The following is a 25,528-nucleotide window of genomic DNA, read 5'->3' as shown; positions in this document are numbered from 1 at the left end:
CATCAGCAACGGACATCTGTGGGTTTTCTCCTCGTTGATGGCCACTGTTCAGCTGTCATCCACATCCATGTACTACATCCATCCCAACAAAATCCCTCAGAGGAACACAGAAGTTCCACGTTTGCTAACACGAATGGCAGATCCTCACCTGGGCAGGGCCTAACGCTGCACATGACTGTTTGCACAGCTCTGCCCTCACACGGCCGCCCGCCATGCTGAGCTGGTGGATCACTGCAGGTTCTGGTCCTGCTCCGGTTGCCGTGCCCACAGCTCCTCGTGCACTCTTCCCAGAGACTCCACTCTGACCAGTGGCCATCCAATACACAAAGGTGAACCATGACACCATCAGGTTGACTTCAACTGACAAGCACAAATATGGAGGCAACCCAGAAGCAGTGAACAGAGACGTCTGCTTGCGAATTGCCTGCTCGCAGTGGGATAAAGGGGTGTACCTGGACACTGCTTGTTCTGACAGCTCCGTGTGTCCGAGTCCACACCCTGGCAGAGCCTCCCTCCGTTGGCTGGAACGGGGTTGTTGCACAGACGACTCCTCTTCTGGATGCCTTTCCCACAGGTGGCACTGCAGGCTCTCCACATGGACCACTGGGAAAAGCCACCATGAACTGCCAAGAAAACATTGACCTGAGCATCAGCTTTGGTTAAACAGCAGATTAGAAGCCAGATTTTGTTACAGGCAAGCAGCGGCTATGCAGAGGAGCCTGTAGTTACTGAAGGTTGCTTACAGAGGTTCTCCTCGCATGTCAAATGAACCTCAGTGACGGGAGAAGAGGTGGTTGGTCTCCCTAGCAGATCCCATCTGGCCTCCTGGAGCCCTCCTGGAGAGGCTGCTGGGAGAGCTGCAGGCCATGGAATCACACTCTCTTCACTTTCTGGGCTTTAAAGCATTCTTTAAAGCAACACATGGGCATTGACTTCTGAGGACAAATGTGACTTAGTTTCGATGTAAACATTTAATTTGGTATTCTGAATGATCAGCTTAGTGTCTTAAAGCTCTCATCTGTATTTTAGTCTTTCAGTCCGGGAACTGTAATGTGGTTCTTGTTCTATGTTCCTCAGCCAGGAGCATCTTAGGGTGAAAGGAGCCTTGGATTCAGTGCTGCCCCGGGCACTGCTTCATGTGGGCATCTTCCTGCTCACTCACCCTGAACCACGACTGGCACCCGGATGAGGACGGAACCCAGCAGGTTTCGAGCCACACACTCATACTCGGAGGTGTCTTCCTTCTGAGCAGCAGCAATATACAACGAGCCGTTGGAGAACACCTGAACCCGGCTGTCCCAGGCAATAGACTGCCCCTGCCGGGACCATGTGATAGTCGGACGGGGCTCTCCAGCTGCCTGGCAGTTCAGTGTGACTTTGTCACCGGCATTAATGACAGTTTCCACGGGCTCAAGAGTGATAACAGGAGCACCTATGGAAAAAAGCATATACAGTAACCATCTTAGTAACTGTTCTGTTTACAAAACACAGCTGCTTTGCATCTGCTAGAGCTGCAAGCTGCAATGGCCATTGATAAAGTTTTCATGGCTCTGTTTTATTTAGTATATGTCAAAGAAACTAAAATCCCCAGGCACACGAGCCCGGAGCACAGGCTCCGCCACCATGTCTTCTGGATTTTCTCTCAGCGTCAGACCCTCACCACCTCTCTGAACCTCTGGTCTTCACACAGAGCACCTCCCTCACGGGTTTCTGCTGGGCTCAACTCCCAGGACACAACACCGTGGTGACTACTGCTGCTGCTGCTCTTGCCTGCCTTCCTCATTTTCGAGCTGACGTGTGGTCATTAGCCCATGCTGTCAGCCCCAATCATTACTCATCTACTCACTCCACATGTACCAAGAGCAGATCTGCCAGGCACTGTGCTGGGGATCGAGGGTCCAGAGAGAGCAGGTATTTCCCAGGGAACTCGAGGCCCACTCCTCAGACACTAACCACTTCACGGAGCTGTAGGATATCTACAGGACCAGTAAGTGCATGTTGACATGGGAGCATAAACAGTATCTTGGGCATCAAACAACAGCACACCACAGAAAATGGAAGGGAAAGCAATGGCCAGCAGGGGTCACAGGAACCTGCCACGTACTGGCATGGATCCCAGGGAAGGGCTGTGCTGTGGACAGATCTGCTGGGAGAAGGAGCGGTGTTGTGTAGACACCTGGGACTGTCTATTGGGCTTCAGTGATCTGTGGGTCATTCCCAGATGTCAAATGGCAAGTGACTCCTTGTATCAGAAGCTCAGAATGGAAAATAGGAAAATAGGAGAGTCTTCCGTGTGTGAATGAGATTACTTCAGAAAACAAGCCTAAAGTGAGAAGACAAAGGCAGAAACTGCTCCAGCAGCAAGATTTTTTTTACTTATTATTATTTTTTTTTACTAGAAAGGAAGATTTACAGAGGAAGATCTGTCCGCTGATTCACTGCCCAAATGGCTGTAACGGCCAGAGTTGAGTCAGTCCAAGCCAGGAGCCAGGAGCTGGTCTCCCACGTGAGTGCAGGTTCCCAAGGCTTTGGGCCGTCCTCGACTGCTTTCCCAGGCCACAAGCAGGGAGCTGGATGGGAAGTGCCAGCCAGCCAGGACATGAACTGGTGCCCATACGGGATGCCAGTGCTTGCAAAGTGAGGATTTAGCCACTGAGCAATCCCACTGGGCCCAAACAGTATAATTTTTAAAACTTATTATTTTATCGAAATGCAGAAAGATAGACTGGGAATGGAAACAAGAACTCTTCTTTGTTTATTCCCCAAATGCCCTCAACAGCCAGGAACAGCCAGGCTGACACTAGGAATTGGGAATGCAATCCAGGTCTCCCACAAAGGCGGCAGGAACCTCAGTGTTTGAGCCATCATTGCCGTCTTCTTCAGAGTCTGCCATGGGGTGCTGGGACCCGCGACTTGGGCCATCCTCCAGTGCCTTCCCAGGACATGAGCAGGAAGCTGGATCAGAAGTCGGAGCAGTCAGAGCACAAAGCAGTGCCCGAATGGGATGTTGGAACTTGCAGGTGGGAGAGCAGCCAGCGAAGTCACTGCACTGGCCCTGCAGCCTTTCCTACACTGGGTCAGAGGGACCCTCCTCTAGGAGAGTCGCTGGTTGGTGTCTTATACTCCCCAGGGGGTTCCTTAATGAAAATCCCTCTTAAACACTTACTGATGTCTGTTAAACTTGCACCTAATTACAGTCTGAGGAATGCTAGTGTAAAGCTTCTCCCCACAGCTAATGAAGACCACACAGGTCAGTCCTGTGCCGGCCCACCCAGCCCGCGGGAAAGCAGGAGGAGAGGCGCAGAGGCCTTGCATCTGCTGGCTCCCCGACATGTCTGCCGCACAGGGCCGCGCCAGCTGGAAGCCAAGACCCCGGACTCACTGCAGGCCTGAATCCAGAACCTGGATGGCAGGGACCGAGGTGCCCGAGCCATCACCTGCAGCCTGCCAGGGTGAGCAGCGCTGGGAACAAGAACTGTCAGCACAGGCAGGACGCCCACCCACGGACCCTCAGAGACGGCAGATGGCAGCTCAGGCTAGCCTGGAGTCCTTAAGAAATGTTTTAAAAGTATCACGAAATGGTGCTTTTGAAAGTGTGCTGCAGGAGCTGTGACAGACTACAAGAAGGGTGATTCACAGGAAACGACACTAAAGCAGCTCTGCCGCCACCTGCCATTTTACACTATGTCGGATGAAACAAGGGAATGTACAAGTCCTGCGTCACATGTTGAACACTAAGGCAGCTCTGACAGCCACCCCTGCGCACGTGCTGTGAAAGCAAACACCATGGCCATGCCTTACCTGCCGCACTTTGTAAAAAGTTTTTCAGGATGTAGTTCTATAGCTCAGGGATTCCCCTCCCCCCCATTCAAATCATACACCCCTTGGGCAACAGATGCAAGCCCCTTGTTCTGTTCTTTCGGTCTTGCAGCTTGTTAAACCCATTGCTGGACGCAGAGGCTTACTTTGCAGAGTCAGGCTCACGCTGCGCTCCACCACGCCGGCGTCATTGGCGGCCACACAAGTGTAGTCACCGGCATCTTCATTCTACAGAAACAAACCACAAGTCGCTAAACGCACGAGCATGCAGAGCAAGGCAACACACCTTGGCACTACGGTGCCAGCTCATTTGATAAGTGGTATTAGATTATATGCAAAGCGTAGTAACTGGTTTAAAAGGAAGAGGAGCAAAAGGAAAGAGCAAAATAATCTAGAAGTCTAAACTTTCCCAAAACAGCCCGTCGTGGATTTCTTGTAATAATATGAAGCAAAAGCAAAAGTAAGATTACGTTATCACTATCTAAAGTTACTTTACTAAAGATATCTTTAAAAAGCATTAAAATAATCAGTATAAATGGACAATTCTCAAGTTCTAATGGGAAACTAGTAAAAATACATTAAATTGGGCCTCTGTCAACAGCACATCAAATTTGGAAGGAAAAGTGAGAAACAAATGTACTTGTGGTAATAAATCACAAAGTTATGCACACAAAACTGCCTCCAAAAACCATATCAGGACAAACTTACGCATGGATTGCAAAAATCCTTTTTGCACAAAAATAATCTTTTAAATTGAAATTGTGAAGCAACCTCGTATATGGGATAGAAAAACACACGCACTATGAATTCAGACTTGTTGATGACAGCCAAGACTTTTCTAAAGGACTTATGACCAGGAAAATTCAAGTTGCCTTCACAGAAAACAGGTCCATCAAGAGACAGAACAGATACAGAGGAGCTGGAGGTGGTGGGAGAAGGAAGGCGGTTTGTTGTTTGAACGTTTAATGGGAGGAGTCAACTGTATCAAACGGAAGTTTACTGGGGCTGCAGGTGGATGTGGAAATCTGAAGTCACATGGTCAAAGTTAGCACTGGTGTTGGAGTGAGTCCCAGGGACCTCACATTCAGGTCTAGCTATGAAGAGAAACCGTGGCTTCTCAGTGGTGTTACAGTGACCACAGGCGTACGTCAGCTCCGCATGGGAGGACCAATGACAACAACTAACACTGGAGTAACACCAAACAGAAAAGAAGACTCCAAGACATCTGCTGGATTAGGTGGTTAGATAAGCCACTTTGGCTTTTATTTCAATTGATTAAGCAATGAAACACCTAAGAGCACTTGCCAAACTCATGTCAAAAATTATTGGTACGCATTCTCTGTGAAATCCGGGAATAAAACATCTCACTTCGGGGTCTTCTGACCCTGCCTTCTCTCAACTTCCCCGCCCCCAGCCCCCAGTCAAAACACCCCTCATTCAGGCTTCCTGAGCCTTGTGAAACCTGACCTAGTTATCCCCTTACCGATGAAATCTACCCTGTAATTTATTTATGTGTTTTTAACACTTCAGTCCGCTTGTCCTCAGAGCGGAGGAGGCCATTCCCAACGTGAAATTAACAGGTCAAGGCTCAGAAACAAAGAAGTATTTTTTACTGCCTATCCATACTGGAAATGGCTAATAATACCAATCTCTGCCACTGTTTCTGTCCTTAGTTTACATTTTTGAGATTTTGAATGTAAGGATGTAGGACAATCCCTTCTCACGCACGGCACTGAGCGGGGGAGGGCAGGAGTGTCAGCATGACTTACCACGGTGCCGTAGATGGCCAGGGAGCCATTGCCCAGCTGCCGGATCCTGTGGCTGGTCTCGATCTCCACGCCCTTCCTGTTCCACTGGATGGTTGGGGCAGGATCTCCCCTCACCTCACAATCCAGGATAGCATTACCTCCAAGCGGCTGGATCCAGTTAGAAGGGTACTCACCTTTGAAGACGGGAGGTTCTGGGAATAGCGTTAGGACAGGGACAAGTAAAAGGAAGGGATTTTTACATGATACCCTGGTGATTTTTTTTCCACCCATTCAGAAAGATAATCTAAAAAAGTGAGGGAGGAAGCCATTTTAAAAACTCATGAAGTTTCCACAATCATGCTAAGCTATCAGACAAGTTTATCAAATTCCATTTTGTGTGAAATGACCTTACTTATTAAGCCTGACCTATCGGAGAGCTGAAAATTCCTGTTTTCTCCCATATGAATTAGCAAGTGAGAAACAGGTTTAGATGGATTACTAAACCAAAGCTATGTTGTCTTAGCACACAAAAAGGGGTCAAACACAAGCATTCACCGTAAGCACCATGAATCAGTGACAAACTGGGAACTACACTCTCACTTACCCTTCACGTAAACAGACCCGATGGCCTTCACAAGGCCCACGCTGTTCTCGGCCGTGCACACGTAAGTCCCCGAGTCCGCTTTGGCCACGCGCTCCACAAGGAGCTCACTGTGCCCCCGGGCGCTGTCGAAGTGGGCTGAGGAAAACAAGTCCAGTCTCAGCACGGTGGGAAGTCTGGGGACAGCTCAGGGTTGGCAGGTCAGATTCACGGGCAGTCCAGCAAGGGAACTGTGAGGGCTGCGGGACCCTGGCAAGGCCTGCCTGCCCCGGCTCCTTCCCTGAGCTACGGACAGGCCGCTGAAGGATGAAAAACAGGGCACAAAACAGGAAAAGGGAACGAAAGCAGCCCCTTTCAAAAAATATTTTAGGTTTAAAGCACACTTTTCAGCTAAACATGCTGTTTAAAACTGGCTTATAATCTTTCTGGGTTCCAACAACCTCTGAAATGGAATTTTCCATTTCTTGGATATCACCACCATGTTTCCTCCCAGACAATTTATATTGAAAGCATGGAAACCATTGCAGCTATAACTCAGCTAGCTTGGCAATTCAAAGAGGAAACCATGAACAGCACATGCTAGTTAGGTAATAGTGACAACATGACCAAATCTGTAATAATTTAAACTTCTCCACAAATCATAAATGGAGAACATAGAAATATTTACAAAGTTAGCTATGCTATTTGGAATAGAACGCTGGGTAAACATGTTAATCCTAGAACAACTATGTGAAGTAGGTTCACCACAAACATTTTCCCTTACTTTAAGTAACTTTTAAAGTTACTTTTGGGGGGCCCGTGCTGTGGCTCAAGTGGCAAAGCTGCAGGAGCCATGATCCCACAGGGTGCTGCTCTATTTCCCATCCTGCTTCCTGCTTGTGGTCTGGGAAAGCAGCGGGGGCTGGTCCAAAGCCTTGGGAACCTGTACCCACATGGGAGACCCAGGAGGGCTCCTGGCTTCAGCTCAGCTCAGCTCTGACTGTAGTGGGCTTTGGGGCATGAACCAGCAGATGCAAGATCTTTCTCCCTATTTTTCCCTTTCTGCCTTTCCAGTAAAAATAAATAAAAATTAACCTTCAAAGTTTTCAATAGCTAAATGCGTTCTACGCCCTCAGACAATAGTGCTGAGTGTATTGTTTAGAGTTTCTTTCCTCAGTTAGGTGTACTATGGCCATTATGATAGTGTGAAACAGGCAACTAATTAGAGTTATTATCATAAACCTTTATTATGGAAAAAAATTCTGAAGTGGATTACATTTTTTAGCAAGATATTTAGTAATGACAGTTGTGCAGTGTTTCTGAACTCAACCGCTTCCTACTAACAAGGTTCTTATGCTAATGACAGGATCTACAGGGCAAGTAGATGTTTGTTTCCCACAGGTTCCCACTGTGTCTAGAAGCTTCCACCAGGAATAGTCCCGCACAGTTGACTGACACACTGAGCAGCACTCTCCTCTGTAAACTGGGTCAGTCTTGGGCGGTTCAGCTATGGCTACCTTCACCCACTGGATCACAAGAAAGGACGTCAGCGGGACAAGTTTCCATGCCTGGACAAGTGTCCTCAGGAAATCCATGGACAATGCAATTAAGAAAAAAAATATGTATGGATTTCAATTTCTTTCTCATAAATAAAATGCTCTTCAAATTAAAATTTTCTACTCACTTTCCATGATCTTGTCTCCTCAGAGGGGAGACAGATTACTGTTAGGTTAAAAAGCTTCCCTACAACTTGTAATGTCAGGTCCTACGATCAACTTGTCCTTTAAAAGAATGAGCAGAACATTTAAGAGGGATCTTCACAAAGGTCACGGACAGTACATGCTATGAAAACATTACCAGGGGAATTAAAAGCTTTTTTCCCACAAAAATAAACTGATCTTTTGGTTTCATTTCTGACTCACCTTTTGAAATACGCTCACTTACCGAGTAAAGGGTAAAAGCCAAGCAAACACACCGATCACAGAATAGTTATTACTGAGTAAAGGGTAAAGGCCAATCAAACACACCGATCACAGAATAGTTATTAATTATTCATTTGTAATCTTTTAGTCAATTTGTACAGTTAAAGAAATAGACATTGGTCTTATATTCATGCAATGATAATCAAGTTACTGGAGCCAGTGTGGTGGCACACAAGCTAATCTCCTGCCTGTGGTGCTGGCATCTCTTATGGGTGCCAGTTTGTGTCTTGGCTGCTCCACCTGTGGTCCAGTTCCTTGCTTAAGGCCTGGAAAAGCAGAGAACAATGGCTCAAGTCCGTGGGCCCCTGCACCCATGTGGGAGACCCAGAGGAAACTGTTGGCCCTTGGCGTTGGATTGGTTCAGCTCTAGCCATGGCAGCCATTTGGGGAATGAAAAGCAGACAGAGAATCAATCTCTCTCCTTCTTTGTCCCTGCAATCTTGATGTTCTAAGTAAAATAAAGAAATCTTAAAACAAAAATTGAATCAAGTCCTGAGGAAGGAGGGTGTTGTGCTGCAGAGTGAAGCCGCTCCCAAAGATGCTGTTGCTTCCTTACACGGGTCCCAGTTATGTGTCCGCTGCTGCAGTCCCACCCAGCTCCCTGCCAGTCCCAACCCAGCTCCCTGTGCTGCAGTCCCAACCCAGCTCCCTGCCAGTTCCAACCCAGCTCCCTGCCAATGGCCTGCTGCAGTCCCAACCCAGCTCCCTGCCAGTCCCAACCCAGCTCCCTGCCAACGGCCTGCTGCAGTTCTAATCCAGCTCCCTGCCAGTCCCAACCCAGCTCCCTGCCAATGGCCTGCTGCAGTCCCAACCCAGCTCCCTGCCAACGGCCTGCTGCAGTCCCAACCCAGCTCCCTGCCAATGGCTTGCGCCAGTTCCACCCCAGCTCCCTGCCAATGGCCTGGCAAAAGCAACAGTTGGCCCACCTGCCAACTATGTGGAAGAACATGATGACGCTCCTCACTTCAGCCTGGTAGAGGGTTGACTATTCATTTAGGGGAATGAACCAGTAGATAGAAGAGCTGGCTCTCTTTAGCTCCTTCTTCTTTTTAACTCTTTCAAAACAAATAAGCAAATTTAAAAGAAAATTCAGTCACCAACCTGGGATAACATTGTTATTGAAGGTCCATGTCAGCTTGGGCAATGGGACGCCAGTTGCTGTACAGCTCAGTCGGAGCTGTTCTCCCTTATTTAACGACACATCTCCAGGGAGTTCGGTGAAAGTGGGGAGGACGTGCACAGCCAGGCTGACAGGGTGCGTATCTTCACCTGCAGCGTTGCTGGCTGTGCAGGTGTAGACGCCGGAATCCTCCAACTGAATAAGAGAAATCATTGTGACTAAAGCACCTCATCTTGTAACACATTAGATAACAAAGAGTTGCACAACTTAGTTCCCAGTGATCATGCTTAGGTAAAGACTGCTTAAAGTTCCTCTAAATCATCATTATCATGTAATTTACACTGCATAGGAGGTTAAAAATTAGCCTGAGCCTTACATAACTGAAGTAATCACTTTGTGGTAAGTTGACTAAACTGAAGTGTGCTGCTGCTCCACACATAATACAAATTCCCCAAGGCCGACAGCATCTGGACAGCACAGCTGGCTCTCTGGGCAACGAACCTTCAAAGGCCATTGGGACTATCACGAAACAGCAGCAGCAAGGACAATTTCACCTGCACTTGTGGTTTTCTTGTCCAATTCAGCAGCCAGCTCTCCCCGCCAGCCTACACCATGCACAGGCAGTACTCCCCTCTTGTTTGGGGGTGCCACTTGCTTACAGGAACGGGCAACCTTTCCTAGGCTCCCGCCCCCCCCCGTCACTGGTGGCTTCTTCTCCATTATATTTTTCTGTCTTGCCTTCAACAATGAGGTGAGCATGAGGGTGGACTCTACCCAGTCCCCTGACCTCCGGCCCCGGGGATTCTCAATGCTCTGCCTTCAAATACTCCCTAGACGGGCCAGCGGCCTTCAGTGAACTCTGCATTCCAACTCCGCTCGGATGTCTGCGAGACATTTCAAGCACGTGTCCCAAGCTGAACCCCTGGTCCCCTGCCCTTCCTGTGCCCCTGCAGACTTGCCAGCTCGCTGCCAACCATTTCATCCTATCTCAGTGCTTGACGCATCATCCAGAGAGTTCGTCTTTACTTTTCCATCCTCACAACTTGCTCACAATCCATGAGGCAATTGTAGCTTCAAATACTATGCAGGGTCCTGCCACTTCTCTGCTCACAAACTCCGCTTCAGGCTCTATGCTTCCCTCCCTCTCTCAACTCCTAGCAGGCCCTCTGCCTGTGCTCCTGCTCCCTACCATCTTGTCATAAAACTCACGAAATCTTTCAAAACACAAGGCCGTTAACACTGGTCCTCTGCTCAAAACCTACAACGGCTCACTGTGTTTGGGCTCCCCAGGTGCGGCTCTCTCTCTCTCTTCTCCATCCGGCCTCCCTTCCCCCTCTTCTCTTCCCTCTCCACCCGCCCCATCACCACCTCCACCCCATTCCTGCCTCACTGGAATAAACCTCCTAAGACACCTCGTTGCGTCTGGTGTTTTCAGCTCACGGTAAAGAACCAGGTAATAATATCGTAATAACGTATGAACTAGAACTTAAACTTTTAAACAACTAACACCTCTGATTTCCCTCGCTGCATTGCTGGCTGACGAAGCTAGATGTTTTCTGCTTTTGTGATTTCTGCCTTACTTGCTTGGCTGGGGGCTGTGTGAACTCCAGGCCTGACAGTCTACATGACTCCGGGCAGGACACCCGGCAGGTCACCCGGCAGGACACCCGGCAGGTCACCCGGCAGGACACCCGGCAGGTCACCCGGCAGGACACCCGGCAGACCACTCCTCAGGAAGGAGGTCCCTGGTGTTTGATAAGATTCCCCGCCCTATAGCCCATCAGTTGGTACCTTCTGAAAGTTGCTTGCTTCAGACCCACCAATAGAAGCCTGCCAACTTGCTCTTTTTGAAAGTTAACAGTTAAACTGACCAATCATGACTGCATAATTACTGGCCTAAAACGTATAAGAACCCTGTGCCGTTGAACCTCGCTCTCTTTTTCCGCCCTGCTGCCCCTCCCCGTCCAGCCCTACTGGGCTGGGAGACCTAGGCTAACCTGAATAACCCACCTTTATGCCTTAGCACCGACTTCAGACTCGATGATTTTCTGGGGCTCTCAAAATCTGGCACAACACTGGCCTGCTCTTTCTCCATCAGCCCGTTTCTGCCTTCAGTTGCTTTCTGCTGGACCCACGGCCTGCCCCTCCAAACACCTGCTTGTCCAGCCCACTTCTTCTGGTCTTTGTCCAATGCCTCTTTCACTGAACATCTTGTTCCATACGACAGTCTGCCTGGCTCCGACTCTGAAGGGCCATTCTGCTCTGCTTTTGTATCCCTCACCATGTTGGATCTGACTTTCCATTTACACTAGTAGTTCTAGTTTCGATGTCCCTCGTCTTCTAGAAATAAACTCCGTGAGGGGAAAGACCTCTGAATCTTTTCTTCCCTGACACATTCCCCATGTCAAAACTGCAGCTGCAGGATCCGCGTCCATACCATTTCCCAGGAGCTTTTTGTAACACTCCTAGAGAGGTAAACTTAATTTTTAAAAATTTATTTATTTTTATTTGAAAGGCAGAGAGAGGAAGTGAGTGCTTGATCAATCTTCCACCCACTAGCTTTCTTCCCAAACGCCCCCAACAGCCGGGCTGGGCCAACCCAAACCAGGGCACAGGAACCTGAGCCACAACCTACAGACTGCCAGGTGTCATGGGCAGGAAGCTGGACTGGATGCTTACTAGGCAGGGGTGGAACCCAAGCACCCAACAACTGGCCCGTTAATTTAATTTTGTGACCTAAATTTATGATTGAGGAATATGTTTCCAAATTAAATTATGAAAAGTAAGAAGCTGAATTAGCAGTCTGGTTTATTGCATCTATTTATATCCTTAAACTTACCACGGCATTCTCCAAAATGAGTCGTCCATATGGTTCGGCTGTGTATTTTCCTAACAAGTTAGCCAAAGGAACATTGTCTTTCTTCCAGCTGATGGTTGGCGTGGGTATCCCGTCGGCCTCACACGCCAGGACAGCTCTGGAGTTCTCACTGACCGTGTAGTGCTCCTCTGTACTTCGGATCCTGGGTGGTACTGGAGAGGGTTTAAAAAGACTGTCATTCAGGAAGCTGAGTTCAACAACGCCTTCAGGCATATTGAAAATGAACAAGCAAAAGACTTGCTTGAGGGGAATTCTGCAAGAAATATTTTTTAAAATTTAGACATTCCAAGTGGGTATGATGGCTCAACTGGCTAATCATCCCCGCAACAAGGGCCGGCATCCCATATAGGCACCAGTTCATGTCCCAGTGACTCCACTTCCCATCCAGCTCTCTGTTTGTGGCCTGGGAAAGTAGCAGAGAATGGCCCAAAGCCTCGGGGCTCTGCATCCTTGTGGGAGACTGGAGGAGGCTTGAGGGTCCTGGCTCCTGGCTTCAGATTGACTCAGCTTTGGCCATTATGGCCATTTGGGGAGGATCTTTCTATCTTTCCTCCTCTCTGTAAATCTGCCTTTCCAACAAAAATAAATAATTCTTTAAAAAAATTTTTTTAGATATTCATTGCTTTGTTTGCTACAATGGAAGCACCAGTATTTTTGATGCCAACAGGAAATCTAATGTATTTCAATGCATTGAATACTTAGACACTGAGCTTTGAGTAAATGACTCAGAACTTAAAAATACTGTTTTCATGTGGCTTCCTGATTTCGCTGGATTTGATTTTCTTCTGTTTATTGTAGTAAAGGAAAATGAACAAGTCACAAAACCCAAAAATGCTTCTTGCTTACATAACTGCTGGAATTGTCCCACAGATATACAGAGGTGAAACTAACAACGGTGGCCCCGAACGCGTGCGGTGCTCATCCCACAGTGGCGTGGGACACAGTGACCGTGGTATCTCGTGCGCAGCAGAGCAGTGCCAGCAAACCTGGTCAACCCATTCCACCTCCGAGACTGCCCCTACAGCCCTCTCTCACCCCCGCACACTGCAACATGGAATACTTCCGAGATTTACTCCCCTTTCCCACTGGAATTCAATCAATACAGAGATGAATTAGTTGAATCCTTGAGCGTATCAACAAACATCTTAGGAGAATTATAACTAAGATGTTTACTTCTAAAGGTGAGACTTAAAATGATCAAGAATTCTGCAATCAGGTACCACCTAACGCCAGTAAGACTGGCCCACATGAATAAAAGCACCAACGACACTTGTTGGCGAGGTTGCGGGGAAAAGGGAACCCTACTCCACTGCTGGTGGGGCTGCAGGCTGGTACAGCCTCTATGGAAATCAGTATGGAGAACATTCAAACAACTCAAATACAACATACCGTATGATCCAGCAATAGCACTCCTAGGAATATATCCAGAACACTTGTTTTATGAGAAACCAACATGCACTCCTATGCTCATAGCAGCACAATCAGTAATTGCAAAAACATGGAAGCAACCAAAATGCCCATCAACAGAGGATTGGATAAGAAAGCTATGGTTCATCTACTCCATGGAATACTACTCAGCTATTAAAAAAAACAAAATGCAGTTCTTTGTGGCCAAATGGGCCAAACTGGAAACCATAATGCTAAGGGAAATGAGCCAATCCCAAAAGGTTAAATACCACATGTTTGCCTTAATTTAAGATGATATGATGTTATGTATAACATGTTATGTTTTGAATGTTATATGTTGTGTATAAACTAAGATTGAAGTATAGGTGAGGTGGTCACAGAAGGTGACTGGGAACTCGCATTTACTTTTAACATGTTGGTTACTCATTACTATGTCAATTAATTCCATAATGATGTAAATTTTTGCTGATGGTATGTTGGAGCTTTCAATTGACTGGGATGATGCTCTGCTGGCTCTGTCTTCAGACCAGAGAGGGTATACCTAAGAAGCCGTTGGACTTGACTGGACAATAAGATGCTGGACTCTATGTTTGGTATACGCTTGCAATGGGGGAATCTCAACTGAACTTGAGCTGTGGTTATGCAACAGGTGGAGGAATCCACCATGGTGGGAGGGTTTGGGGAGGGGTGGGGAGAACCCAAGTATCTATGTAATTGTGTCACATAATACAATGTAATTACTGAAGTTAAATAATAAATATATATATATAAAAAAAAAAAGAATTCTGCTTTCAAAAGACAAAAACGTATTCTCCTACTCCCCAAACACTGAATTTTGGAATTCTTCAAACCTGTCAATGATAAATGGATCAACTCTACAGACATTTTGATTAACAACAGGCTGACATGTGATCTCAGCAAAAACATCACTGCTGCAAAAATTATAATATTTCCTCCTTTTTCATGATAGAATGAGTACAAGCATATTGACAGTTACATGTCTGAATCCTATTTAGGACATATAAATCTATTTTGCTGAATGGAAACATGGAACTTGTATCTCAGTAATTTACATTGTATTTTCCTTTTCTTCTTTAGTCTAGCTTCCTTGAGCCTACGACTTACCTTTGGCTGAGGGTTACAGAGTTGTTCGATTTGAAAGGCAGAGTGACAGAGAGCTACAGTGAGTGAGTGAGTGAGAGAGAGAGAGAGAATGTCTTCCATCCACTCCTCGGATGCCTGAAGCAGCCGGCCCAGGCCAGGCCAAGCCAGGAGCCAGCCATTCCCTCTGGTTGCTCCTCATGGGGAGCAGCTCATCAAGTGTTGGGCCATTATCACTGCCTCCCAGGAGCACCAGCAGGAAGCTGGGTCAGAGCATGCAGTAGCTGGGATGTGAATCAGGCCCTCAGAAATGGTGTGTTGGCATCCTAGGCAGTGGCTTCAACTGCTCTTGGTAATGCTCGCCTCTGGAAGGATATTTCTTAAGTGGATTGGGTTGAAGTTTTGGCATTATAATTTCATGATGAACTATTAGCCTCACTGCCTTGTGAGCAGAAATAGTGGTCTGTATATTTTTTTTAAACTTAGTTACAAATTTTTGTGGTCAAATATTTGTAATATATATCTATGGATACCTGAGAAGAATAAATATTACTTATTTGCAGGTAAAGGATAAATGTGTATAGATTAATTCCATTATACTAACATAAAGCAAAGGAATTATTAGAAAGAATATTTAAATGGTGATGTTTTTTAAAAAAGTTTATTCATTTTATTTGAAAGGTAGAGTGAAACAGAGAGATCTTCCATTGACTTCCCTAATGAACAGCCTGGGCTGCGTTAGGTCAAAGCCAGGAACCCCATGTGGGTCTCTCACACAGGTAAAGGGCCCATCTATCTGGGTCACCTGCTGCTGCTTCTCTGAGTACATCAGCAGGGAGCCGGATTAGAAACTGAACAACCAGAACTTGAACTGCTGCTTGGATATGGGATGCCTGTGTTGTAGGTAGAAGCTAGCCCACAAACGATGATTTCTATTTACAGTTTCTATTTCTAAACTACACACCATTTTCGTTAATGCTTCCACTTGTGGATGGTCATTTGGCCCAGTGATTAAGACACACATGCCCCACATCAGAGTGCCTGGGATCTGTACTTGGCTTCTGCTCCTGACCCAGCTTCCTTCTAGTGCAGGCCCTGCAGTGGTGATGGCTCAGAAGCTGGGCTGCTGACATGCCCCTAAGAGGCCGAGACTGCACCTCTGCCTCTCCACTTTGGTTCCTCCTCTGGCCAGAGGCCACCGCGGGCATCTGAACAGGGAATCAGTGGGTGGCAGCCATCTCTCGGCCTCTAGAACATTAGAAAAAAACTTGCCTCCACTTGGAACTGTCTCAGTAATAGGAACTGTCAGATATCGAATTCAGTCAAAAGACAATCATATTCAAAAAATGCTTGAAAAAACTGGAGAGCAGAATGTCTTTATTTAAAATAAGAATCACCTCTGAAAACAGTAGCTAGAAATAATTTGTTTCTTAATATTGATGAATAGGGGCTCTATTGTTCGTTTTAAAATATACAATAAAAAGATTTCAGTGTTGATCTTTCAATGTTTTAGTTATCAATGCACAAAACAATACTTTTTCTTTTGTAAAAATATGCATGCCAGTATACTGATTATTGAAAACACAGCCACCACCTACACAGTGATGTCTCAGTTCACAGGTGGATTCCTGGATGTTATGGTCCAGTGGTGGGAGAGCTATCCAGCTTGGGTGACCTGGCAGTCAGTGAGCACTCTGGTGTTTACACAACATATCATCTATACATTTCCGTCTCAGAGGGGATCCCCAGGGGTGTGCAAGGCACGGCTGTAAGCAATCAAACTGACCTGCATCCACATTAGCCTTAATTCTGTTTATGTAACGTCGGTCACATGGACTGGTTTTGAGCCACCATGATGGGCAGCACAAAAAGTTAACACACATGAGTCACAAATGCAGACACACGCCACAACAACCACATGGGAGGGGACTCCTGGTAACCTGTTAGGGATTCTGGCAAAATGGTATCCGTCTCCCACAGGTGTACACACAGACACAGCCTACAGAAGGGTTAGGGGTCCTGGCCGCATGATGTCCGTCTCCCACAGGTGTACACAGACACAGGCTACAGAAGGGTTAGGGGTCTGGCCGCATGGTGTCCTCCCACAGGTGTACACACAGACACAGCCTACAGAAGAGTGAGCTGAACCTACCTGCCCCATGGCTGCCCCTGCCCCATGACTGATTTTACCCACTTCGATTGCCATTACGTTTGCTCCCTGTGCCCTCCTGCCATCACTATGGTAACGTGCCAGCCTGCAGTAACTCGAGTGAACCAACATACCGTGCACAGTGAGTGTGGTGCTCCTGCTGCTGGATCCGGCCACGTTGGCAGCCGTACATGTGTACTGTCCAGCATCACCAGGCTGAGCGAAGGCTATGTGCAGAGTCCCCGAGTTGAGGATGCGCAGGCGCAATGACTCCACTATCAGCTGGCCGCCTCGGAGCCAGGTGATGTCAGGTCGCGGCAGGCCGTCGGCCTCACAGGGCAGGGAGACAGGCTTATCCACGGCAGTGATGTGCTCCAGTGGCTGAGCGCTGATGACAGGAGGCACTGGAAGAGACAGAGTCCAAGCCCCCTGTTAGCAGCATGCCTGTCCAGGACACCAAGCCAGCAGGACATGCTGCTCCAGCACAGTGGTCAGAAACAAGCCCTCCTGCCATCCTGGAGCAGCCCCGCTCGGCTTCATTGGGTCACTAAACGTGCCGAGCTCATTTCACAAAGCCAGCCTTGTTGTAACTAACAAAGAGGAGCAATGCACTAAGCAGATGTATCTTCCTCAGCAGTCACTAATCATCTGACTCACTTTGGGCGTCGGACCTCTGAAGCAGACCCTTCCTGGCCTGTAGACACTCGTTCATGCACCTGCTACGGCGCTTAGCCCACGCTCCTGCAGAGAGTGGCCACGCATCACCAAGTACTGTTTGGATTAAATCACGGAAACTATATAGAAAAAACTTTCAACTTCCTCCGAAACTGGCGGAAGGGCTTAAGAGAAGGATTCCCTTCCAAGTGTTGGCAGGAGCTCCCCGCTCAGACACTGGTCGAGACTTCCTACCCCGCCTTAAAGCACCCACTGTACAGAGACACATGAAGCAATGAGGAATAACTGCAGTATGATTATTCATAGTGGCCAGAACTGCTATGATGCCTGCCTGCTTGCTGTTAGGATGTACTGCATCTGCAGGGAGACAGTCCACTTAGAACTGATCATGCCTGGCTCGTACACCCTCCTCCCTGACTTATTAATTTTTATTCGAAAGACATGCACATAGACAGAGAGGGATCTTCTTTCGACTGGCTCGCTCTCCAAATGTGACAGTCCCTGCAGGTCCCCCAGCTGGGTGGCAGGGGCCTGACCGCCTGGGGCATCACCAGCTCGTGCCCATTAGCAAGGCGTCAACGCTGGAAGCTTAGTCAGAGTTTGAACCCAGGTGCTGAGATGAGGGGTGTCAGGGTCCCAGGAAGATCTGACTACCTCTCCCTTTACAACAGCAAAATGCTTAGCTATTCAAAGCAGTTCCATCTTCGTCCCTTTCTTGCTCCTTTGCTGATAATTTTAATCATTTAATGAAGAAAAACTTCCTTAAGCCTGGAAACTTGACCTTGTCCACCTTGGCTAACTGCATTCAGCCGAGCTGCCTACGCCTTCCTCCTGCACGCGCTTCCTCTCCTGGCTTCCAGCTGGCTTTCCTCGGGCAGCTCTGATCTCTCAATGGGGGCCTTTTCCAGCATCCTCACCTTTCTTGGACCTTTCAACAATACACTGCCCCACGGTGAAACATGAAAATGCACACAAACACAGAGGGACAGAAAGAGGGAGTTAAAGACATGCCCTCCCATCCACTGGTTGCCTCCCCAAAGGGCCACCACGGCCAGGTCAGCCAGGCTGACATCAGGAGAACCCCGACATGGCGGCCTCGTCTCACCTCCAGGAGCAGCTTCGAGCATCACTGTCTTCTACCCACACGGCTCTTGCACTTGCGGGGCATTACAAAATAAAACAAAGCCCTACTGCACTGTGATGCCCTCATCTGGCCACCCGGACGGCTACTAAGCGCGCAGCAGGTGGACGGTGTGCAGAGGGCATGAGGCGCCCGAGGCAGGAGGAGCTGGACGCATGCGAGCCCTTCACAGATCTCAGTCGGCACACAAGCTACACTCAGGAACTAGCTCTGGAATGTTATGCTTAATATTTTAGGACTGTAGTTGGCCGTGACTAACTTAAAACAGGAAAAAAAAAAGGCATGAACAAGTGGAAACTGTTGTGCCAAATGGAGGATTATAGACACTACAAATATGAAGGGATTTTTTTTCTTATAAAAACAATTGTAAAAAAAATGAAGTTCATATTTTTTCTAAGGGTAATACAGAAACAAACAGGATAATGGAAATGGAGACTTCTGAGAAGTACAGGAGAAAGTAGTGTGATCATTTTACATATCTGAGTACTAGGCCTTCCCCGGCACAGACACGCTGGAAGACCCGGAAGAAAATGACTGGGTACCTTGGACGTTCAGCTTGACTTTGCCCACGGCAGTCCCGGCGGGGTTCTGAGCCACGCACAGGTACACACCTGCATCCTCCCGGGCAGCTCCGGCGATCTGCAGGCCGCCACCGGGCAGCACGGCGCGGCTGTGGCCTACATCACCATCAGAAGCAGAGTGGCATCTTAATTCTATGAGAGCACGTTCCTGACTTCTGTTTCATAAAAGATCGAATGTGCAGGATTCCCTGGGTAGACACGGGGCAGGCACCTGAACTCACGGCGTTGATGCCATCTTTCTGCCACGTGATGAGAGGGCTGGGTGTCCCCGCTGTGTCACACGGCAGCAGGACGGGGTTGTTGAGGACGACGTCTACCTCGCTGGGCTGCGGCCGAATGACGGGAGGCTCTGCAGATGCAAGCGACAGAGCGGAGTGGCAACACCCATTCACAGCCCAGGGGGCCCATTCAGGCACGCGCGCACGCAGGCCCGGACTCAAACCTCCAACGTAACGGTGTGAGAAGTGACTACAGCCACATTTTCTGCTGCGCATCTCACTACGAAAGACACTTGCCCCCATAAAAGCCCCGAAGAACAGTAAGCCTGGGGTTGCTGTGTGCGACCTGTGATCTGTGTGCCCGTGTTAGTCTGCTGAAAAACACCCTGAGGCTCTCACGCCCAAGATACGACCGTGGTGCAACAACAAGGACCCTGAAAAGCCCCAATAACGAACCAGTAACACCCAAACCTGGCAGGCCTGAAACGGGCAAAGCATCTCACATACCCTGGACACGAAGGGTCACATGACGGTGTGCAGAGCCAGCTGCGTTCCTCGCCATGCAGGTGTATCTGCCCGCGTGACTGAGCTGGGTGGCAAATATTTCAATTGCTCCTGAAACGGAAAAAGTTTTAATGTACGGTACGTCTTCCTAAAGCTCTAGATGTCCCTTTCAGAGAGATGCTTGGCTTATACTCACATTGTATGCCTCATAGTCATGTAGTTATTATTAAGATTTGAAAGATCTGTCTGAAAGTCAGAGCTACAGAGCGTGAGGGGGAGACAAAGTGGTTCCACCCACCGCTTCACTCCTGGGATAGTTGCAATGGCCAGGGCGGGAACAGGCCAAAGCCAGCAGCTTCTTTGGGGTTTCCCACGTGGGTTTAGGGACCTAAACAGTTGGACTATCTTCTACTGCTTCCCCAGGTGGAGCAGCCAGGACTCTCACTGGGTGCTGACAGGTGGCAGCTCTGCCCACTATAATTATGGACTGTATTATCTACATATCATCAAAGTCACCCACTTAAAATGTCCAACTCAATGATCTTTCACACACTGAAGAGAGTGCAGTTACCAGCACAGTTTGATTTTAGAACCTTTCTATCACCTCACAAATAATCCTGGTTCTCAATTGCAGTCACCCACCCTCAGTCCCAGGCTACCATTTATCTATGTCCGGTCTTCAAAGACTGGACTTTTCCGGATTCTTTCTGAAAAGGGGATCACACAGGATACGGTCCTCTGTTTCTGTGAGCACACTGGTTTTCAGGTTCATCTGCTGCAGAATGTGCCATTATCCTGTTCCTTTTAATGGTAGATAGAATTGCATTATGTGGATATATTAATGTATAGATTCATCAGCTGAATCAATTCCACTTTTTGCTTATTGTGAAAGATGTCGCATGAACATTCATGCACAAGTCTTTGTGTATCAGTGTTTCTAGGGTCAAACCCAAGAAGTAGGGAACCCAAGAACTTGGAGAAAGTTCTAAGATGGTTTTCTTAGCACACAGGTAGTGTTAAAGATAGCTAACTTAGATTTTTTGAGTTGAGTTGCTACAATCTACAAAGGCTTCTAAGATAGCCAAAATGGTGTTTGCCTTGAAGGCCAAGTTGCATCCTAAGAACAAATCTTCATTGGTTTTCCTCCCAATGAAGAAACAAACTCACCTAGAGTAACACGTACAGGTACAGAGCTCCAACGTGTTAGTTACAACTTCTGTCCATCTTCAGTGTACTTCCCCAATGCAGGATAAGTTTTCTCTTTTTAGAAGTGTATTTATTTGAAACAGGGTATGACAGGTAAAGGCACATTCTATTCTCTGGTTCACTGCCTGAAAGGCCAACAGTTGAGGCTAGGCCAGGCCAAAGTCAGGAGTCAGAAAAGCCATCAGGGTTTCAAATGTGACCACAGGGACCTTCCTTCTGAAGCCATCGTCAGTTGCTTCCCAGAGCCATTAGCAAGGAAGCTGGACCAGAAACTGAGCAGCAGGACTCAAACTAGTGCTCACAACACCTACCATAAACACCAGTGTGAATCATCCAGACTTCTATCACAGACATGCTTCTTTCTCCCCAGCAAACTCCTAAAATCAAAAACTGTTCCTGGGCCAGCATCATGGTGGAGTATGTCCCTGTGGTGTCTGCTCACGTTCTTACCCAGCTCCCTGCTGATGTGCCTGGACAAGCAGCAGCAGTTGGCCCGACTGTATGCCGCCTGCCACCCGTGCAGGAGATCTGCATGAAGAGCCTGGCTTTGGCCTGGCCCGGTCTATCCCTGGCTGTTGTATCCATCTTACGAGTGAACTAACAGGTGGAAGATTTCTCTAACTCAGACTTTCACATAAATAAATAGATCAGTATTTAAAAATCCAAAACTATTTAACATAGCACTTCCAACAATCTTTTTACTCAAGTTCAAGGTGCTTCATGAGAAGCTCAGTAGAGCATGTAGCCTGTCCCTGGCAGTAAACATTTGTTAAATGCATACCCTGGCACACAGGTGGAGAACCTGGCACACCTTAGGCTTAATGTGTGTGCCCAGGTTGCCTGGCTCAAGCTCACTCCATTCAGATGTGTTTCAGATATTATTTTTACAACCAGAATTTTCCTCTGCTCTTCCCTTCCCTTCTGAGCCTGACTACATCTTCCTAGGTGCTGGTGCACCTGCAGGGCCCTTGTCTTCATTCTGGGGCAACAGAAGCCATGCAAGGCCACTGACTGGTGATGATCCACCAGCAGACAGGAGGGCGCTGGGCTGGGTCTCACCTGAGGACAGAACCCGGTAGCTTTCTCCCCTGGGAAGCAGCCTGATGCCATTTCTGGTCCAGTGGACGGAAGGAGCGGGAACTCCAGTGGCAGAGCATGGCAGCACTGCTGGGGCGCCCGTGGTTACCAGGATGTCTGTGGACTCATCTGCGACGGATGGCGGGACTGAAACCACAGGAAGAAAGGAGAGTACATGATTCTAGCCCTCCGCTCTGCACAGCCCGGCTGTGCCCTGCTTCTTCCTGCACGGAGAGCAGAGCCTCAATCAGCTGAGTGGAGCGGCAGGTGATGGGTGATGCAGTGACCACTCTGGACCCCTGTGCAAAGCTGCCCTACCTTGGACAATGAGACCCACGGCTCTCTTATCTTCGCCAGCATCGTTGGTCACAGTGCACTCATAGGTCGCAGTGTCATCCACAGAAGGGGAAATGATCACCAACGAACCAGAAGAAAGGAGCCTACAAGAGAGTTGAAGGATGAGCTGAGCTACTGCTGACCAGTTTTCACACATTTGTCCAGCGGCTCATGTGGTGAATTGAAGGCAACAAGTCTCTGTCCTCATGTTAACATGAGCTTCATCTCTTTGTTGCAAACTTTGTAGGATGGATGTTATGCTCATATGGGCTCAAAGGGTTAACAGGGTTTCAAATTTGAAACCAAGAGGAGGCAGTTGAAGAGCTGTCTGAACCTTGAATGTTCTGATGCTTGCATGTTGACTGATCCTGCTCTCCTCAGAAACACAGTGCAGCAAGGACTTCCTGGAGCCATCTCCAATAGTTTTAAATTTCTCTGTAACTCTGCAGGTTGGCCTTCGAACTCTTCTCACTGAGAGATGGAGTCCTCCAGGTCTCTCTCTTCTGCTGACAGTGCTGGTTACTCTGCAAGCAGATACCATCCCAGAAACTCTTCGAACTCCTGCCCAGTTCGCAACCAAAGCAACGTGGACCACGTCGAGTGTTTAGGACACAGTGACCGCGTATGTGCAGCACAGCGCGTCTGGTCACCAGGCCTAGCTTCTAGGCGTGGTTTAATAGAAACATATTTGACATGGTTTATTATGCAAGAGCTTTGCACAGTTTTTACATAATAGATACTTCCAAGTTACTGATTATTCAATGTCCAAAGATTGATTAACAGGGTGAGAAATGATACCATTTCACGTGAAACCTCCCACTCTCCTTTTTTCCTGGTGTATCTGAGTTCTTTTGTCAAAGACCCATAAAGACATTTGCCTTTAGGGCAAATCCTTTGATAGAATAACCATTAGCTCAAACGAGATAGAAGATAAAACCTAGAGCATCAGAAATCCTAAACGGGCTGACCACTGGTTGTTTTTTTTTTTAATTTATTTATTATTTTTAATTCATTAATTACATTGTATTATGTAACACAGTTTCATAGGTACTTGGAATCCAAGTACCAACGACTGGTTGTTAAAAACACACTGCCCTGCCACTCTACCGAACTCTCGTATAAGTTCTAGCAGTCTCTGTGTTGAGCCTCTTGTGAGTTATACATGAAAAAAAAAAAAAAACCCACACTGCCATATTGCGAATTACAGTAGCAAAGCTAGAGTAATGCAAAAACAATGGAAAATGCTATATTTCTTCTCACTCCTGCTGCCAAGGTAGTTCAAAGTAAAATTTCATCTTTGCTCCATAGTTAAAGTTTGTGGCTATTTTTATAGCACCATTTGTACTTTACGATGTTTTTGTCCTCTGCTTTATAAATTTCAAAAGAGTTAAATAAGCCAGGCTTAGAAATTCAGTCCTGTAGACCTCACAGGGCTTATGAGTAGAAAAGCTGCGCCTACAAACGATTTCAGGTTGAAAACCAAGTCTACGAAGGAAAAACATAGTCTGCACTCTGGTCAATCCTTCACCCTCTGCATCTGCCTCCCCGTCAACAGCCTTAACGTGCTGGTGCTTGCCAAAGAGCCTGCTCCCCGAGTGCTGCTGGGGCTCCTCGGGGAAGGCTGCCCTACCTGTATGAACTCTGATTCTGATCCACATTAAGAAGATGTCCATCTTTCCTCCACTCAATGGATGGCTTTGGCACGCCAGCCGCCTCACAAGCCAGTGTTGTCTGGACATTCACGGTTGCGGTGATGTTGGCAGGGCCCACAGCAATTGATGGAGGAACTGAAACAGGCCGGAAAGGCAGAAGGAAACACATGTGGCACTAGGATGTCACCACATTAACATTCAGTGCCTGCACCCAGTTACACACACAAGGCTTCGTAAATGGAACTCGTGCTGTGATGATCTTAACCACAGGGAGGAGAAAAACCATGGGACCTAACTCTTGAGAATTTAACTCCTCAACAGCCTTGATGTCAAAGTCTCCATGATTTTGCTGGCACAGGCTTCAACAAAGTCTGAATACTCAGCCTGGTGTATAAAAGTGGATTTACCGTGGACCTGCATGTCAATGCGCCTGCGGTCTGTTCCGGCAGCATTGTTGGCCATGCACAGGTATCGGCCTGTGTCGGCGACCTGTGCTGATTGGATCCGAAGGAATCCATTCTCCAAGACCGAGTACCTGCAAGAAAGATCCCGAGTGAAGTCTCCTGGTTCAGCTTCAGTTCAACGATTCACGTGTCAGAGTCAGCTGACACAGTGTCATCCCCATTCAGTTTTTCTGGTTCAGGGTCACACACTTACCAGACTTCCGGCAAAAAGATACATAAAAGGCAAAAGGGGGGCTTGGTGAATGGGAATTACATTTTTAAAATGTTAAGTTGGGATGCTTATGATCTAGATAAGAGACTAATTCTAAATAACAAAAGATCAAAATAAAGCATTGGAAGAAAAGATGGAAGGATTTATATTTGCATTTTAATGTTGCATCTTTCCAGAACTGTTACCTTGCCTGATTCCCAGGTAGAAGGGCTCCATCTTTTCTCCATGTTATCCGTGGGATTGGCACACCGTCAGCAGAGCATTCCAACACAGTTGACATATTTAAGAGAGTGACAAGACTCTGGGGACCACCCTTTATGTTTGGAGGAACTGAACAAGAGACGCATAGGAGAAAATTCAGCTTTACTAAATAGCAAGGCCTCTGCCTAAGATCCTGAGACACAGCATCAGCTGGGCAATGTGGAGCTGTGCCTGCACTCATCCAGGCGAGTGTGCACACAACTGTGCTGCAACTCCTCAAGTTTATTCAAGTGAATTTGGGCTGAAAAATAAGCAAGAGTGTGAAGAGCAGATTAAATCCCAGATTTGGTGCTTCCTGGCTGGATCTCTGGCTGAAGCCCAAACACAAGGCAGCTCTGGGATGCTGCAAATCAAAGCTGACACCGCTCCTTTCTCTCTGGCCAAATCCCAGTCCGAGAATGTTAACACTGAAACGACT

General features: G+C 47.6%; 1 protein-coding gene across 1 annotated transcript in view; it reads right to left on the bottom strand.

Moving 5' to 3' along the window:
- HMCN1 (hemicentin 1) overlaps nucleotides 1–25,528 on the bottom strand; it is a 366,339-nt gene that overhangs the window by 38,009 nt on the left and 302,802 nt on the right. The window contains exons 73-89 of the mRNA XM_036495278.2: nucleotides 25,035–25,179; nucleotides 24,582–24,709; nucleotides 24,153–24,309; nucleotides 22,505–22,626; nucleotides 22,169–22,333; nucleotides 19,907–20,014; nucleotides 19,393–19,530; nucleotides 19,143–19,277; nucleotides 16,919–17,188; nucleotides 12,089–12,279; nucleotides 9,231–9,444; nucleotides 6,172–6,306; nucleotides 5,589–5,779; nucleotides 3,966–4,047; nucleotides 1,163–1,432; nucleotides 453–623; nucleotides 149–319 (exon numbers count right to left, since the gene is read on the bottom strand). Of these exons, the coding sequence (XP_036351171.2) occupies nucleotides 149–319; nucleotides 453–623; nucleotides 1,163–1,432; nucleotides 3,966–4,047; nucleotides 5,589–5,779; nucleotides 6,172–6,306; nucleotides 9,231–9,444; nucleotides 12,089–12,279; nucleotides 16,919–17,188; nucleotides 19,143–19,277; nucleotides 19,393–19,530; nucleotides 19,907–20,014; nucleotides 22,169–22,333; nucleotides 22,505–22,626; nucleotides 24,153–24,309; nucleotides 24,582–24,709; nucleotides 25,035–25,179 (2,793 nt within the window). The remainder of the gene's footprint in view (nucleotides 1–148; nucleotides 320–452; nucleotides 624–1,162; nucleotides 1,433–3,965; nucleotides 4,048–5,588; nucleotides 5,780–6,171; nucleotides 6,307–9,230; nucleotides 9,445–12,088; nucleotides 12,280–16,918; nucleotides 17,189–19,142; nucleotides 19,278–19,392; nucleotides 19,531–19,906; nucleotides 20,015–22,168; nucleotides 22,334–22,504; nucleotides 22,627–24,152; nucleotides 24,310–24,581; nucleotides 24,710–25,034; nucleotides 25,180–25,528) is intronic.

Source organism: Ochotona princeps, chromosome 10, assembly GCF_030435755.1.
Source record: "Ochotona princeps isolate mOchPri1 chromosome 10, mOchPri1.hap1, whole genome shotgun sequence".
NCBI lineage: Eukaryota > Metazoa > Chordata > Mammalia > Lagomorpha > Ochotonidae > Ochotona > Ochotona princeps.
This window is presented reverse-complemented; position numbering and strand designations above follow the sequence as displayed.